Source organism: Labrus mixtus, chromosome 5 (assembly GCF_963584025.1).
Source record: "Labrus mixtus chromosome 5, fLabMix1.1, whole genome shotgun sequence".
NCBI lineage: Eukaryota > Metazoa > Chordata > Actinopteri > Labriformes > Labridae > Labrus > Labrus mixtus.
In genome coordinates, this window is record NC_083616.1 from 32,266,047 (window position 1) to 32,285,041 (window position 18,995).

General features: G+C 43.5%; 1 protein-coding gene across 1 annotated transcript; it reads left to right on the forward strand.

Annotated features, from left to right (window-relative positions):
• The first annotated feature begins 4,302 nt into the window (after positions 1 to 4,302).
• Positions 4,303 to 10,910, forward strand: prdm8b (PR domain containing 8b). The gene is made up of 4 exons (XM_061038983.1): positions 4,303 to 4,735; positions 7,518 to 7,742; positions 8,633 to 8,864; positions 9,070 to 10,910. Exons 2-4 carry the CDS (start codon positions 7,524 to 7,526, stop codon positions 10,317 to 10,319), a joined length of 1,701 nt encoding a protein of 566 aa, XP_060894966.1. The 5' UTR covers positions 4,303 to 4,735; positions 7,518 to 7,523; the 3' UTR covers positions 10,320 to 10,910.
• Positions 10,911 to 18,995: the final 8,085 nt, after the last annotated feature.

Below are 18,995 nucleotides of genomic sequence, written 5' to 3' on the forward strand. Positions count from 1 at the left end.
AATAATATTAAAACATTTTATTTATTAAAGAAAGACACAGAGTCAGGAAGGAAGGAAGGAAGGAAGGAAGGAAGGAAGCAAAAACATTCACGTCACAGAACGCAGCGTGAGTGATTAAAGCCGTCCTGCAGCGGTGGGTTTGGATCAGGGAGTTGAAGCGCGGCAGGTCGGGGGGGGGCAGATCAGTAAGGGGGCGGGGCAGATCAGTAAGGGGGCGGGGCCAGGCTGTTGAAGGCTTTTTTATTTGTAAATTTATTTATTTCAAACAAACAAAACAATGAAATACAAACATAAAATCTCAAAGCTGTGATGAAAAGGAGCAGAAAGAATCTCCCGCTCTCTCTTTCATTAGACATTAATTATCAAAACACAAAATAAATTAAATGAAACAGTCCTCTCTCTTTAACATATTTACTCAACAAACCGTCTTTCATTTCTTTTTTTAAATATCATGTTTGATTTGGATTCTTTAGTTCCTCGATTCCTTTCACAGTAAAACAACGTTCCCTCGATGGTTCTGAATCTCGGTTTATTAAAAATCTCTGTTCTGGCTTTTCCTTTTTTTAGAATCTGTTCATTCAACACCTCCTTCTAAAGTCTTGAAGTCCCATACCTTTCTGCCTTTCTGCTTTTATCAGCCGAGTGAAGCTGCTCGTTCAGACTAACACGACTGACTTTGTAGTGAAATGTTCTCTCTGGTGTAAATGTAAATCTCTATCATCTCTCTCGTCTCTGCTGAGAACGAGTTCAGTTTGAAAATAATTAAAGGTCGTGTCGTGTCCCAAATGAAGGCGGGGTCATCTTTACACTGAGGTGAATAAAAGATTTAATTTATAAAATCAGAATCATAATAAAACAAAGATTTTAATGTGATTCAGACGGTGGCTGGGAAGGACAAACCAAAATGACAAAGTGTGAAACACACTCAAAACTTCAGACAAATTTACATTTTGGTGAAACAGAAATACAAAAACAAAACAAATTAACAAAATGAGAAACACTTTGAGGAGCAGAGAGACAAATTTACAAATATACTGAAAGTGAGAGAGTGTTTGATTTGACGTAAAGACTGAGTTAACTGTCTCCGTTGGGTTCCAATAAACAGTCACTTCAGTATTTAGTAAATTCTGCTGAGATTCTGAGGTTTGTAAATTTGTCTCTCCGCTCCTCAAAGTGTTTCTCATTTTGTACATTTGTTTTATAAAATGTAAATTTGTTTTGTTTTTGTATTTCTGTTTTATAAAATGTGAAAATGTTTCACCAACATGTAAATTTGTCTGAAGCTTTGTAAAATGTTTCACACTTTGTTGTTTTGGTTTGCCCTTCCCAGCCACCGTAGATTTATTATCTTGTGAATTAAAACATGTCTGACCTCTTTTAGAATCTTAGTTTCACTTTGCAGGAATTTTACGTAAATGTAAATTTAAAATACACAAATTAAAATATAATTTGAGATTCATTTCTTTGTTCTAAAGGTCTCAGAGAGTCTCAACCCCTCCTTGATTTTAAGACCGACCCCCCCATCCTCCTGATCTCTGGCTGTTGTTCTTTAGGTCGTGTTTTTTATTGTCATTTTATTCTTTATTGGTTTTTTGAACATTTTACATTTAACAGACAGAAATATCAAATATAAAGGATTTAATAATATAAACAGGAATATGGAAAATAAAATAAAGACAAAAATAAATAATACAAACAGCCAAATAAATATAAAATAAAAGAAAGTTCTTCCTTCAGTCAAAGTACATCATGCTCTGCAGAGTGTGTAGGTCCATGAAAGGCTTCCATGTTGTCATGACGATGTCTCCGTTCCCTCTTAAGCTGTAAGTGCGCTGCTCCAGGAGTGAAGTGTCATTAGGAATTAGTTTGAATGTTGGAGGTCTCTGCTGGTTCCAGTTGATGCTTCATGTGATACAATAGAAATCCTCTTTGTAGATACGGGATCTAAAGTCCGGTCCAGTTCTGGTGTTAAAGTGGAAGCTCTGTAACCCGGACAGTTAGAGCGTGTTCTGTTTCAGTGTCTGCAGCCCCAAAAAACATTTTTAATGTTTTTATGTTTTTAAACTCATGTCGATGTCCAGGAATCTTTAAAAAACATGAAACATTTGAATGTTTCAAAAGTTTTACTGACTCTGTTTCAGATGTTTGTATCGCTGCGTGGTACGGAAGCCTGAACTGACCAATCAGAGCAGACTTTGTAAAAACAAGCAGCAGCACCTCAGGGAGAGTGGGGGGGGGGGGGGGGGGGGGGGGGGTCAGGGGGTCAGACTGGACTCCTGGAGTCCAGACTACAGAGTCTTCACTTCCTGACGGACTTTAACCAGCAGGTCCTGAGGAGAGCCGAGGCTGTACTCACAGTGAGTGTGACCTTTGACCCTCAGGTCAGCCCGGAGGTCGCTCTGTCTGCACACCTCCACTCTGCACTTTGATGACTCGGCTGGAGTTCACGTCCAGGTCCGAGCTCTTCACTGATTTTATCTCTGATGTTTTATTTGGTTTTATATTTTGTTGTGTCGTCTGATTTTTGAAATCTGTTTTGCTTTCTGTTTTGCGGTGATGTTGTCCTCGTGTTTGTCGTCTTCTGCTGCAAAACACGTTTCCCCGTGTGGGACAAAAAACAATCTGGATCTGGATCTGAGTCCTGAGTCTCCCTCTGCCCTGCAGTCCGTCTCATTCATCCGTCTGTGTCATCATCTTTATGATCTTAAATATCTCAGATTGTTGTATCGTGCTCTTTGATATTAAAATAATTCAAATGAAGGGAGGGAATGATTGGACGAGGACCTGAGAGCATGCTTCACTTCCTGTTTCCTGCTGCTGTTTGAGTGAAGTCAGGTTTGTGTCCATGTTGTGTGTGAGCTCTTTTTTTGCATTTGTTTGTGTTTTTTTTTTCATACCTGCCTTTGAGGACTTCAGATGATATTTATCTTTGTTCATATTTACAAAGAGCTGCTCTGTTGATTCATGTGCAGCGTCCTAAATCAATAAATAAATCAACACATTCTCAGTCAGATGTGAGCGACGCACAAAGACGATCAAGAACCTAAAGATCAGCTGATGTGTGATTCCCTCGTCTCGGTTTCTTCCTCTCTGCTCCTCGTCTTCGTCTTCTGACATCTCTGCTCTTAAATAACGTCCCGAGGCGGAAACCTAATCCTCCTCTTCAACACGTTCCTCTTTTGTTTCTCAGAAATCACAGATAAACTGATCATTTACGGACACTCTGAAGTATTTCTAAACAACAGAATAAATTACTGCAATTATGTTTGACATTTCTGGAAGTTTCAAACAGAATTTGACACTTTTTTTTTTAGAAATCCTGCTTGAGATGCACGCGAGCAGGAACACGAGAAATCTTCATTAGAGCGACGCTGAGGAGGGAAAATGTGTGGAAGCAGAGTTCTCTTTTTCTGAACATGTCGATGTAAAGGACGCTCAGTTATTCCTCCAAAAAAATTACATTAAAATAAATACAAATATGAAAATAATGATTTGATATTTGAGGTCATTAAATCCACAGGATCCTAAAATGTTCCAGTTTTACATTTTATTGTGAACACTAAATTGATCTTGAATCATGAAATCCTCACATGTGATCAAAGTGCATGAATTAAATTTAAATGTTTAAATTAAATGTAAATAAAGAAAAGGCTTCATGTGAAGAAAGGAAGAATTAAAACCTCATAACAACATGTCAGTGTGCAGAGAGGCCTCCCATCATCAGCTCTCCATCACTCCATCATCCGCTCACTCACTGTGCACATTATACACTGGCGCCCCCTATCTGCGCATGCGCGCACTGCACACAGCAGCGGAGCTCCTCGGTGAGAGTACCCGGGATGAGAAGCTGCTCGGGCCGGGTGAGGGAGCAGGCCTGCACGGTGTCCCGGAGCTTCAAGCAAACTGTTGAAACAGAGTCTCAGAAGGAGTCCGTTTGATTTGCATGAATTTAAATAATCCCAGAGTGTCAGAGGAGAGTCTGACCACATTCTATCTGAAGCTCTGAGAAGAATTTAGACATAAAATAATTAAAAACAAACATTGATCCTGATTAGATGAATACGGTGTGTGTGTGTGTGTGTGTGTGTGTGTGTGTGTCCTCTCTTACAGCTGAAGAAGCTCCTTTATCCAACATTTGACTCCTTAAAAGCCACTTTATTCTGACACAGCCACCAACTATTGTGATTAGAATTATAATAATAATGGGGGGGGGGGTAGGGAGGGGGGGGGGAGGTCTTTATCCCTGAGCTCGTCCATAAATCGCATCAGTTGACAGTCGGTGAGTGAAGAGTTAAAGGGAGGAGACGCGGAGTGACACGCCTCATTGGGTAGATTATGTGCCGCAAACAAAAAGTGTGTGTCGGTGTGTCAGTCAGCCAGAGCACCGGGCCCCATCTGCGCCGCGCCTCTCTCTCTCTCTCTCTCTCTCTCTCTCTCTCTCTCTGCCTGTGTGTATCCGTGCAGCCCGGTTTAACGCTGTCCGCGGCTTCCTGCAGCAGCACCGTCACTTTCACCGCACCGGGTGGGGGGATGTACTGACTGACAACAAGGACCGGACCGGACCGGGAGCAGAGCACCCCTCTTCATCCTCTCCATCACCTCCTCCTCCTCCATCATCATCACCGGCTCCTCTCGCAGCTTCTCGGGGTCTTTTTTTAATTTACCCCCGGGTTTTTGATTCACAGCATCGCTTGCGCTAAATTGTGGATTATTGTTCCTGCTCGTCCTTACAGAGGTAGGTGATCTGCAGAGCTGTGTGTGCATCTGTGTGTGTGTGTGTGTGTGTGTGTGTGTGTGTGTGTGTGTGTGTGTGTGTGTGTGTGTGTGTGTGGATAGTTTAGGAACGGTGTCAGGTTCTGTTGTTTTTTTTTGTTTTTTTAAATGCATCCTGCAAGCGCAGAAATAAAAAGAGAAACCCGCACGCAGATGTTTGACAAAACCCGCAGCTCAGCCCTCGCGTTGATTTAGGACACTTTTCAGGCTGGCACGGCTTTAACAGATGGGTTAACACCCCCCCTCATCTCTGCTCACCCCCCAACCCCAAACCCCAAACCCCAACCCCGCCCGCCCGCAGCCGGTCCGTACGGCGCGGCTGCAGATTCTCTCCACTTTCCGGATGTGCAAACAATCCGCTCTTTGTGTTTTTATTCCTCACATCGGACGTGATCGTAATTTATCTCTGGAATATTCTGTGTTGAAGACAACCTCTCCTCATCCTCTGAACACTAACGGCTTCTTCTCGGTACCGGAAACGTTTAAAACACCTCACTAACGCGCTCGCACCGCACCGCGCCGCACCGTGCGCTCAGAGAGAGAGAGAGAGGAACCTCTCTGTGGCCTTTGAGCCTCTTATGGAATCAACGGGATTATTATTATTATTATTAAATACGCTGATAGAGAATAACCCGGGTTTGGTTATTTAATCAGATTTTATACTTTACTCTTTTATTTAAAAAAGTCAGTCAGAAAAGAGAGCGCGTTTCTCCTGCAGCTGTCCGAATCAAACCGAGGACACAGGGACATAAGTGAGGAGAAACCTTCCTCTGCAGCTCCGGATTTAATTGATCTATTTTCTTTTTTTCCCCCGTTCTTAACTGTTAAGAGGAAAAATTTAACGCAAAAAAAAAAAGGTCTGACAGTGATTTAAATAACAAATAAAACAGTGATAATAATGATCTCTGGATGTGTTCAATATCAAACATATTAAATCATCTGGCTGTGATTATTGTTATGATTATTATTTGGTTATTTTTTCATCCATTTATCTCATTTTTTATTCCACTTCCGTTTCATTTCATTCCATTTCAATACAGATTTATTATCTAATAATTCTGTTTTCTTTTATCTATAAAATAATGTTCTCATATATTCTTCTCTGCGCCGCTCAGGGAGACGCGTCACTCTTTGCAGCGTGGCACAGATGCGATAATAAATTTAATTTTTACTCTGATTGGCCGAAAAATAAGAAATGAATATGTAGGAAATAGATTATTTAATAGATTGTTTTATAGAGGACTCCGTCTGCTGACATTTAAAGACATTATTTTAGTTTTTGAGCTCTTCATTTTTATTTCTTCTGCTTTTTTTAATATATTTTGATTCGACCGTCCAGTGTGCGTAATTTACGGGTGTGAGCGTGTGTATGAGACGCAGCAGGTTTGTGTGTATTTAGAGAGTGAAGAGCACACACACGCACACACACACACACACACACACACACACACACACACACACACACACACACACACACACACACACACACACGCACACACACACATCATCGAGAGGTTAGAAAAAGGCAGAAAGGAAATAATTAAGTGCTCGTGCTGCTTTAATTACAGTCTCAGAGGGGAACGTGCTGGATTATGATAATGAGAGAGAGAGAGAGCGAGAGAGAGAGAGAGAGAGAGAGGTCTGCTGACTCTGACAGGCCGACGCAAAACACGCACCGACCCGCACATCCTCTCACACACAGGCTCTTTATTCAAACTGTTTCATCTGATTTTTGATTAATAAAAATGTGACAGACAAAAAAAATAAACACGTGAGGGATAAAGAGGAGAATGAAAACAAACCATGACGCAAATTAAATCTTTAAGTGACCTAAAGAATTAATTGTATTACAAATAATGAACTGAATGAACTGAATAATAAGAATTGTTATTTTAAATAAAGCAATTTAGAACAATTAAAGATGAAGAGACAAACACAGAGAGAGCTCTCTGAGGCCTGCTGATGATTTAATATTATTAATAATTACACTAATGATATTTATATTAATGCTAATATAATAATAATAATAATAATAAATACAGACGTCCACTGGTCCTCTGAAATCATTTGAATAGAGGCTTTGATTTGAATTCAATTCATCATATATTTGATTGAATCTAAGAAAAAACACCTCACGACGACGATTACGTCATCCATAAAATATAATAATAATAATGTTATAATAATTATGAGCCTTCTGTAAAATAATAAGTCCAATAATGTGGTTATTTTAATTTTTATGGTTATATATTTTAGGCTTTTTTTTTTAATTGTGGCATAATAATTATAAAAACACACATCTGAAACCCCCGGATCAGGATGCTGCAGGTGATGCGTTCACGGACCTTTATCAACTTATTAACGGGTTTGAATTAATTAGAAAGCTGGCCAATAAAAAAAAAACAGAAAAAGAAAAAGGAAAGGGCCCCCAAACGGCCCCCCCTGACAGCTGCTTCCTCCAATCTGTCGAGGAAGAGATTTATTTCCTCTCAGCTGGGACCAAACGACGCTCTCACGTTCAAACACACCGATTATGTCTCGTGTAGGAAAAATGGAGAATTATCAAAATAAAAGCATTAATTTTGTCATGTGGGAAAGCAGCTGTTCCGGTGTAGACATATTTTCACGAGCCTGCGTGAATATGACTGTAGAGAAACTTTAAGGGCCGCACAGAAAACAATATCACTGTGTAATTATTTCCGACCTGTGACGTCTTCTTCTTCTTCTTCGTGTCCTCTCTGCAGACAGACATGGAGGAGTCCAGCTCTCAGAAGTTGGTGTGGGATGGGGACGCCAAAGCGGTGCAGCAGTGTCTCACGGACATCTTCACGAGCGTGTACACGACGTGTGACATCCCAGAGAACGCCATCTTCGGCCCGTGCGTGCTGAGCCACACGTCACTGTACGACAGCATCGCCTTCATCGCCCTCAAATCCACCGACAAACGCACCGCTCCCTACATCTTCAGGGTCAGTCTTTACCCTCTCATTCTCACTGCTGATATTTGATTAATTATACTGTTTGACTCACAGGCCAATCAGAATCCATCTTATTCTTCTACCTGTGCAGCTCAAATATTGCAGATTCAGATCAGTTTTATTTTGCACAACATCACTGGAGCAAGAAGCTGCGACCTGGAAATACTCAAATGCTTTAATATTAGAACAACTACAGATCAGTGCAGTCCTTCAATTAAAAAAATCAACAGAATGCAAAGAAATGTCTCTTAAAGTCCTTCAACCCAAAATGTTGCAATGACACTTTTATTTATATTTTGTATTAGTAATTTGAGTGTTTGAGTGTTTATTGCATGGCCTTGAACAGGCTTTACATTTCACTGCACATCTGTATGAGCATGTGACAAATACAAATCTTGAATCTTGAATCTTGAATTGAATCATTCCTGCATGAGGTGAAGAGTCTGCTCGTGCATTTGAGATCATCTTGATGCAGAGAAAATCTATTTATTTCAGATTGTTTGATTCTAATTTGGAGTAAAAGTGAAATGCATTTTGCAGTTTATTTTAAGATGTCAGCTTTATGTATATAAATATATTATTATTTCACTTCAGTTTACACAAATGAACAAAAACCCAAAAGAAACAGACAAACACACAAAGGCTCCTCTGAGTTTACAGCGTCTGAAAGAGAAACATGGCCGCTCTCAGTCAGAGGCCTCGATGCATTTGGTGTTGATTAGTTTGAAAATTAAGCAAATAAGCAAATAACAACAGGAAGCTGAGAATATAAAAAATGTCCATAAAACCAAAATCAAACACCTCACTGGCGGCTGTGAATGCACGTCCATGTTCAGAGTCTTTTCTGTATTCATATTTGACCGTGTGTGTGTTTTGCACAGGTGGACACGTCGGCGGCTAACAGCACCTCGGAGGGTCTGATGTGGCTGCGGCTGGTGCAGTCGGCCCGGGACAAAGAGGAGCAGAACCTGGAGGCCTACGTGAAGAACGGCCAGCTCTTCTACCGCTCGCTGCGGCGCATCGAGAAGGACGAGGAGCTGCTGGTGTGGTACGGCAAAGACCTGATCGACCTGCTGCTGCTCAGCGCCAGCCGAGCGCCCGCCAAGAGCAAAGGTGAGCTCGCTCGATTTCACTCCTCAGCCACAAGAAGTTCTTTATCTTATTTAAAAAATGAACTCTTGCTTTGTGAAGACGGGATGAATGATCGTCTGTGAAAACGTCTGATTTACATTTAAAGCTCATGACTGTGCAGCATCAGTGTGTTTTTAAACGCCACAGCTCGGAGACTCATCTCGGTTGTTTTTTTTCTTCCTCGCAGGTTCGTCCCACCACTCGTGTCCTGACTGCAGCCAGCGGTTCCAGTTCGAGTTCCCGTTCTTGGCCCACCTGCGGTTCCGCTGCACCAAGAGACTGCAGAGCATCACGGGAGGCGACGAGGAGCCGACCAAAGAGAGCAGCCCCGAGCGACCCAACACCACGCCGACCACGAGCAGCCCGAAGCTGGGCCGCTCCGAGGGCGGCTTCGGCGGCCCCCAGGACGCCAACAAACCCTCAATGGACTTTCACAACCTGGCGCGGGATCTGGAGAACAACAGGACGAGCCCGCCCAGCGACAAGGAGGCGGAGATCTGCAGCGAGAGCTCGGGGAAGAGGAAGTTCTCCGAGGTGGAGGAGCGGCCGAGCCTTCCCACGTCCAAATCCAAAGACGAGCTCGCCACGTCGGCGCAGAACTACCGGGGAGCGTACGGGCTGGAGGAGAACCACCGCTCCTTCTCGCCGCCGCGCTCCGCCAAGCTCGGCGAGGGCAAACGCAGCGCCTTCACGGAGGTCAAGAAGACGCCTCAGAACCTCAAACATCACGGCGGCAACAAGAACCTGCAGGGCTCCAACTCTGAAAACAAAGATGGCGGCCGTCCGAGCAGTAACCCGTCCGAGAAGCACCTGAACATCAGGCAGGTGCTGTCAGAGACCCAACCCCCCCAAACGCCACCCATGGGCAGCGCCTTCACCTCCGTCAGCCAGCAGGGCGGCGGCGGAGGAGAGAGGAAGAGCGCCTTCAGCCAGCCGTCTCGCTCCTCCTTCTCTCAGATCTCGCCGCTGGTGATGCCGCCCAAGCTGCTGGACTGCCACCCGGCGGTGGGCGACACCATCTCGTCCAGCAGACTGTACCAGGCCGACCACCTCGCCGCCAAGCTGCAGAGCGCGGAGCTGGGCGCCAACTGCCCCGTGCCGGGCGGCATGGCCAAGCAGAACCCGTTCGTCTACGCCACGGCCTTCTGGCCCAAGAACACGGGGCCGATCCAGCTCCAGATGCCGTCGGCGCTCACCCTCCTGCCCCCCTCCTTCACCTCGCTCTGCCTGCCGGCGCAGAACTGGTGCGCCAAGTGCAACGCCTCGTTCCGCATGACCTCAGACTTGGTTTACCACATGCGCTCCCACCACAAAAAGGAGTTCGCCATGGAGCCGCTGGTCAAACGGCGGCGCGAGGAGAAACTCAAGTGCCCCATTTGTAACGAGTCCTTCCGGGAGCGGCATCACCTGTCCCGTCACATGACCTCCCACAACTGACTGCCAGAGACTCCGGGAGGGGAGGGACTATTTTCTAACGCGGAGGGATGTGAGCCGCCTGGATTTAAGCGGCTGTGATCGGAGATAAGACACTTCAAAACTAAAAGACACTTAAACCCCCTTTGCACTTGTTTTCACTTTGGACTCTTTGTTGGCTGTACAGACGTCGTGATGAAAACACGTTTTGACCTTAAAATTAATCTATTTATGACGCACTTCAAAGTTTGAGGAGGATTTAAAGATGTGTAAATGTACAGTAAGTCGTATTTTATATCCTATAAAGACAAATATAGAGAGCAATCAAAGACGTAGTCGCAGCCTCGTGGTTTCCTGCCGACGTTTCTTTCTTCATGTGGACGATGAACGAGGACTCACTTTTTCTGGATTTTATGTCAGACTATATTTCAGAGTGCATGTGATATGAAATACTATGGATTTAAGAAGCCGTCTATACGCTGTAAATAATGGTTTGAAATACAAAGTGTCATATTTTGTGTCAGTGGGGAATAGTTTCAGTGTTTCTTTACTACTCGATAGTTTATCTAATCATGTTGAATGCATTGACAATAAAATAGATTTATTTTCAACTCGGCCCGCGCTCCACTTTTTATTCCAACAGAATCTTCTTTTTTTTTTTTGAGCATTTTCAAAGTTTAAGTAAAAAAAACAAGAAATAACCAAACGAGACAAAAACCAAAATAAAACATGAACATATGTAGACCTCCAGAGGGGGGTATCACCAACACCAGGGTCTAGACTCCATAGAGGGGTATCACCAACACCACCAGGATCTAGACTCCATAGGGGGGTATCACCAACACCAGGGTCTAGACTCCATAGAGGGGTATCACCACCATCACCAGGATCTAGACTCCATAGGGGGGTATCACCACCACCAGGGTCTAGACTCCATAGAGGGGTATCACCAACACCAGGGTCTAGACTCCATAGAGGGGTATCACCACCACCACCAGGATCTAGACTCCATAGGGGGGTATCACCACCACCAGGGTCTAGACTCCATAGAGGGGTATCACCACCACCAGGGTCTAGACTCCATAGGGGGGTATCACCAACACCAGGGTCTAGACTCCATAGAGGGATATCACCAACACCAGGGTCTAGACTCCATAGGGGAGTATCACCACCACCACCAGGATCTAGACTCCATAGGGGGGTATCACCACCACCACCACCACCACCACCAGGATCTAGACTCCATAGGGGGGTATCACCACCACCACCACTACCAGGATCTAGACTCCATAGGGGGGTATCACCACCACCACCAGGGTCTAGACTCCATAGGGGGGTGTCACCACCACCACCACTACCAGGATCTAGACTCCATAGGGGGGTATCACCACCACCACCACCAGGATCTAGACTCCATAGGGGGGTATCACCACCACTACCAGGATCTAGACTCCATAGGGGGGTATCACCACCATCACCAGGGTCTGGACTCCATAGGGGGGTATCACCACCACCAGGGTCTGGACTCCATAGGGGGGTATCACCACTACCAGGATCTGGACTCTATAGGGGGGTATCACCACTACCAGGATCTGGACTCTATAGGGGGGTATCACCACCACCACCAGGGTCTGGACTCCATAGGGGGGTATCCCAAAGTCTGTTTATGAATCAGTCTTCAGGATCCAGTCCTCTGTGAGACCGGCTGAATTTCGACACCCTGCTGAGTTAAAGCGTTAGCATTAGCATTTAGCTGGAGGGACTTTTTGAATCTCAGCAGATTTTTTAAATAAATCGATTTTTTCCAAATCTGAATGAAAAATGTACTCAGGGATTACTCGGAGGTCCAGATCTGGTCCCACACCTCGCAAAATCTGATTCTTTTGAAGGTTTTTATCCAGAACGTGTGTGTGTGTGTGTGTGTGTGTGTGGGGGGGGGGGGGGGGGGGGGGGGGGGGGGGGGGGTTGAGGATTTCCACTTCAATAATTAAAAACAAACAAATACAGTTTCTTGAGTTTTGGTTCTTTTTCTCCTCGTTTTGAATTCAGGCAAAAAAAAAAAATCCATCGTTTTCTGATTCAAACAGAAAGTGTTCCATCGCTCTCACCTTTTAATTTCAAAATAAAAGACTTTAACCACACTTTATACATAAAGCCAGCGGCATCATTCCAAATCAACAGTTTCTAAAATCGTATTATTTAAAAAACTATGACTTGTCTTTATACTTCATGTCGGACCCTTAAAGTTCCAGATCATCGTAAAAGAAGAAACAGTCGATAAACTCAGAGTTCACAGTTTGTCTGTAATTAAAATACAAAGTTATGATTTATAAAATCAGATCTGATTAAAAAAAGACGAGCGATGAGGATGTGAGGAACGCTGCACGATGTAACTGAAGCTTCCTCGGACTGATCGAGGAATTCAAACCGGCGCTGACTTTTCATTTTAAATGTTTGAAAATGCAGGAAATAAAATCATTCTTCACATTTTTTTCCCCGAGAACGACCTTTGACCCCACCGTAACTGTTGTAAAAAACAAAGAGGTGGATCAGGTTGCAGAAACACAAAATAAAATATTTAAAGAAAAAAAGGTAAAAACTAAAACTCACTGTTACGAGCAAACATCGACATGAAGGGAAAACATAAATCTCAGGAGGAAACACAGAAGACACTGGACCATCGAGGGAGACGACTGACGAGTAGAAGGAAGGAGACTGAATGACACTCGGGTCATCAGACACAGGTGAGACGATGAGAGCGATCGAGACACAGCGAGGCAGGAAGTGACACGATAGACGCGATACACAGCGAGTAAAAACGACGACATCAAACCAGGAAACACTAAAGACTGGACTGAAACCCTCTTGGTCATTTTTTAGAGACTAACTTCCTGGTTTTGTGCAGTATGGTTCAGATGCATCCTTTCAGGAAATGAATTGTGTTTCAACTCCCACAATGCTTTGCGCCTCCAGATCAACACAAACGAGGATGATGCAGCCGGTTTGGGTAACGCACCTTTCAAATGTTAAGTTGTTCAATTGTTTCCATGCCATGTGAAGTTTTGTTTTATTTTCTGATCTGAGCTGGAGTGTCGCTAACACGAGGCGGGCTAAAGACGCCACGTCCACCCTGAAGGAATCAGACGAAGGAGGAACAACAGGAAACATTCAATTATAAAATATATCAAATAAAGAAACACACCAGAGAAGAATGAGAAAAACTAAAACAAGAAAATCTAAACTCTGAATCTAAACTAATCCCCCCTCATGATGTTGGCCTGCAGGACGCCCCTGCATGTCGCACAAATTCATATTAACACATTAAAACGAACTATTTAAGATGCTGAAATATAAATATATTTATTACAGTATTTTATCATACCTCCCGTTTCCCTGACATGACGTCACTTTACGTATGATGAAGGAAAATAAACGATCACTCACATTCCTGCAGGATGAATGTTTTTATATCGGTTTTTAAATTCTTAACAGAATAAAAGCCTTTTTAAATTAACGTTTTATTATGAAGGGACAAACATTTATAAATAACTCATGTTTTTATTTTTCTGTCTCGGTTAATCAGATATTTCTGTTTTTATCCTACTGTCGGTGTCCTTCACAATAAAACACAAACTAAAGTGTGCATGTTGTGTCTTTTATTAACCAGCTGTGTGTCGGGTTAATGTGCAGAAAACACGGCCTTCTTTTGTCTGCAGCTCTGCACATACACCCCCCGTTTCTAAACATCTAATGATGAATAAAGAATGATATTTAATTATTTGAATAAATAAAATACGTGATCTGACCTGCAGAAAGATGTTTAAATGTGACGTGGAGATCAGTAATAATCAGTTATGACCTCTGCGCGTGAGGAAGTTTAAATCAACAGAAACAATGAGAGGAAATGTTTTTATAAATTAAATCAGTGAGGGAGGAGGAGAGACTCTGTGGATTCATTATCAATAAAATATTTAATTATTTATTTTGATATAAAATCTTATAGTTCAGTGATTCAGAAGAAGAAACAAACGCTCCCGCTGTGAGAACAAACGTCAGCACAGAATCCAAACATGGAAATGTGGAAAATAGTTCAACAGCGACACCAAGTGGTCATCACGTGGAACTGCAGGGAGGTTTATTACAGAGAGACTTGAAGGGGGGGGGGACTGTAGGGGCATCAATCAAATAACCAAAGAGTTAAAAGAAAGTTTAACTCTTAATTAATAATTATTTTTATTAAAATAGTCGGGGGGGGGGGGGGGGGACATGACGTCAGAGTTCATGACAAACACATTCACACACACACACACACACACACCCACACATGCAACACACACACACACACATGCAACACACACACCCACACACACACACACACGCAACACATACACACAAATTCCAACATTTTTCTCCATATTTTTAACCAAAACAAAATAACTTAATAATTTCTAACAATTTAAACTCAAAGTGTCAGCCTGAAATTTAAAGACAAATAAAAACAACAACTTCAAAATAAAATCAAAATATTTAATGCAAAAGAAAAATAAGATAAACTTTAAGAACATTTAACCTGAAACGTTTTCTGTTTTCAAACAACTAAAAACAAAGAAAACAAAGAAATCTTAAAATGTTTTAAAGCAGAGAAAAAAGAAAAATGTTTCTAAATTTAATAACCGAGTGAACGACACATTTCAACATGTTCAGCCGAGATCGATCAAAAGTCTCTTCTGATTATTTTAATATAATAATAAATAAATAAATGAATAATAACTTTATTTATAAACATCTTTAAAGACACAGACGTGTTCTTAAAGAGATCCATTCAAACTCTCTGAGTGATTACAAACATCCTCTGAATACCAGAGAGGCAGGAGGTCGTTAACTTTACACACACACACACACACACACACACACACACACACACAGACACACACACACACACACACACACACACACACACAGACACACACACACAGACACACACACACACACACACACACACACACACACACACACACACACACACACACACACACACAGACACACACACACACACACACACACACACACACAGACACACACACACAGACACACACACACAGACACACACACACACACACACACACACACACACGCACACACACACACACACACACACACACACACAGACACACACACACACACACACACACACACACACACACACACACACAGACACACACACACAGACACACACACACACACACACACACACACACAGACACACACACACAGACACACACACACAGACACACACACACACACACACACACACACAGACACACACACACACACACAGACACACACACACAGACACACACACACAGACACACACACACACACACACACACACACACACACACACAGACACACACACACACACAGACACACACACACACACACACACACACAGACACAGACACACAGACACACACACACACACACACACACACACACACACACACACAGACACACACACACACACAGCAGTGATATTTAGTGCCCTCATGCTTTGCTGCTTGTGTCATCGTCCCTCTTGTGCCCCCTTGCGTGCACACACACACACACACACACACACACACACACACAGACACACACACACACACACACACACACACACACACACACACAGACACACACACACACACACACACACACACACACAGACACACACACACACACACACACACACACACACACACAGACACACACACACACACACACACACACACACACACACACACACACACACACACACACACACACACACACACCCTCGTCAGTGCATCACTCAGCAGCGGCCCCGGACACTTTATAGCTCTGCTAAGCTGGCACTTCCATTTGGCCCCGGGCCCCGGTCACACTACATTTTTACATTTCAAAGATTCGCTGACGCTGTGATCACGGAGAGCCGACAGGAAGTGAGCAGCAGGTACATAGTCGAGGGGGGGGGAACACAAAACACCACCACAGGGTAGCAGGTGACAAAGGACTCTTAAAATGGCGTCTTGTTGCTGGTCAGAACTTCAGACCGTATAACAAAACACTCGAGTTAAATCGTGGTATTTAAGGTCATGTACACCGCCAAGGAATCTAAGGACGTATACGTCCTCAGTCAGAGCCTCAGATTGTTTCAATTAATAAATCAATCTTTAACTTATTAATCGTTTAGTTTCTAGCTCTGAGTCCGTTCCTCCTCGAGTCGTTTCCTGTGATCAGCAGGACGCCGTGTGAGGCGAGGAACAGGTGTAGCCTAAATATCCCGCCTCCAGCGTCTCCACTATGCGAAGAATCCAGGACTCAGACGTGCCCTGAACACAGGTACCAGTCCCAGAGGAGGGGGGGGGGGGGGGGGGGGGTCACAGGGTCGCAGAGGGGGGGGACAGGAAGTGTAAATGTGTCCCTGTCAGCGGTCCTGCAGATGAAGTGCATTGTGGGTCAGAAATAGAGCGAGTGCTCGGAGGACGATGCTGCGTGTTTATTTTTAGAGACACAGAAATGATGATGTGACAGCTAATGAGACAGAGGAGCGGGCCGGGCTAATCCCTGGATACAGGCTTTAAACTGTGTGTGTGTGTGTGTGTGTGTGTGTGTGTGTGTGTGTGAAATCAATACTTTTGATCTCATATTTTCTCGTTAGCTCGCCGTCTGAACCCTCAGAGAGCGTCTGTGTTTATAAATGAGTTTTTATTTGATATCTTTGTGAGGACTTTAAAGTTCTGCTGCAGGAAGAAAAAACTAAAGAAACAAACTCCTGGAAGGTCATACAGCACGATGATCGGGCCGATTTCGACCGCCCGACCAAAGTCAGCTGAGGCCCGATGATCTGAAGCTCCCACAGATGATGTTCCAGATGTTCCAGATGTTCAGAGTGATTTCATTCTTCACCATCGGCTCAGAAACCCTGTTGTGTGGAGAGAACACAGAGGACACAATAAGCCTATCAGGGAGCAAGCTGACTGAAGCAGGGAGCCGCAACAAACATCACCATGGCAACAACAGCAAACGTGAAGCTAGACGGACGTCAGAAATGGAGGAACGGCTTGTTGATGAGAGTTTGTACAACATGTCCTGTAAAACAAACCACAGGGAGCTAACAGTTAGCCACATTTAGCTCGACCATCATGGTTGTTTACTGTTAAGTGGCGTTTGACGGCACGAGATGGCGAGCTCTCTGATTGTCGGTGAGTGAATCTGTTAGTGTGTGGTGTCGGGCTGTGCGCTTTATCACTTAATTTCAATAGTTAATAATAATGATGGATTGAGTTTATTTAACGCCTTTAAGGGGAAGTCTCAAACGGACGCTTTACATGGAGGAGGGACCAAACAAAGACCGAAACCAGAACCAACCTGTGACAGGAAACAGGATGGGAGACCGATGGAGAGGCAGAGTTCATGGAGGATGACGGCTGTGGTTAATTCTACAATCTATTTATCAGACGCTTTTAGAGAGAGAGAGAGAGAGAGGAGGAAACAACGACAGGAAGTGCTGACTGATTCAAACTAATGCACCTGAACGAGTCCAAACATGGAGCATAGCGGATGTCTGAGGGCTGTTCCAGAGAAAAAAATCAGGTGTAAATATTTTCTTTATCCAGGCGTAGACGAACAAGCGGTTAGTTTAGGCCCCATGTACGGCGGCTGTAGTCCTCCAAACGGGCGTCCCCGGTTCAAGTCCGCCTTGTAGCTCCTGTAGTGTGTGGAAAGTTTGACCTGAAATCAAAATAAATCTGAACTGATGATGTCATAAATATGTTGATCATTTCTGTGAGTATAAAATCAGATCATGGTGCAGTTTAAATGAAAGGAGACTGTTCTGCACGCGCTCAGACGGTCAGACTTTATGATGATGTCATCATTAGGGTTAGGGGTCAGACTTTATGATGATGTCATCATTAGGGTTAGGGGTCAGACTTTATGATGATGTCATCATTAGGGTTAGGGGTCAGACTTTATGATGATGTCATCATTAGGGTTAGAGGTTAAGGTCAGACTTTATGATGACGTCATCATTAGGGTTAAGGTCAGACTTTATGATGATGTCATCATTAGGGTTAAGGTCAGACTTTATGATGATGTCATCATTAGGGTTAGGGGTCAGACTTTATGATGATGTCATCATTAGGGTTAGAGGTTAAGGTCAGACTTTATGATGATGTCATCATTAGGGTTAGGGGTCAGACTTTATGATGATGTCATCATTAGGGTTAGAGGTCAGACTTTATGATGATGTCATCATTAGGGTTAGGGGTCAGACTTTATGATGATGTCATCATTAGGGTTAGAGGTTAAGGTCAGACTTTATGATGATGTCATCATTAGGGTTAGGGGTCAGACTTTATGATGATGTCATCATTAGGGTTAAGGTCAGACTTTATGATGATGTCATCATTAGGGTTAAGGTCAGACTTTATGATGATGTCATCATTAGGGTTAGAGGTCAGACTTTATGATGATGTCATCATTAGGGTTAGGGGTCAGACTTTATGATGATGTCATCATTAGGGTTAGAGGTTAAGGTCAGACTTTATGATGACGTCATCATTAGGGTTAGAGGTTAAGGTCAGACTTTATGATGATGTCATCATTAGGGTTAGGGGTCAGACTTTATGATGATGTCATCATTAGGGTTAGAGGTTAAGGTCAGACTTTATGATGACG

Coding starts and splice junctions, on each gene's coding strand:
- prdm8b (XM_061038983.1), top strand. CDS start 7,524: ATGGAGGAGTCCAGCTCTCAGAAGTTGGTGTGGGATGGGGACGCCAAA. Junction 7,743..8,632: donor CCGCTCCCTACATCTTCAGG/GTCAGTCTTTAC, acceptor TGTTTTGCACAG/GTGGACACGTCGGCGGCTAA. Junction 8,865..9,069: donor AGCGCCCGCCAAGAGCAAAG/GTGAGCTCGCTC, acceptor TCTTCCTCGCAG/GTTCGTCCCACCACTCGTGT.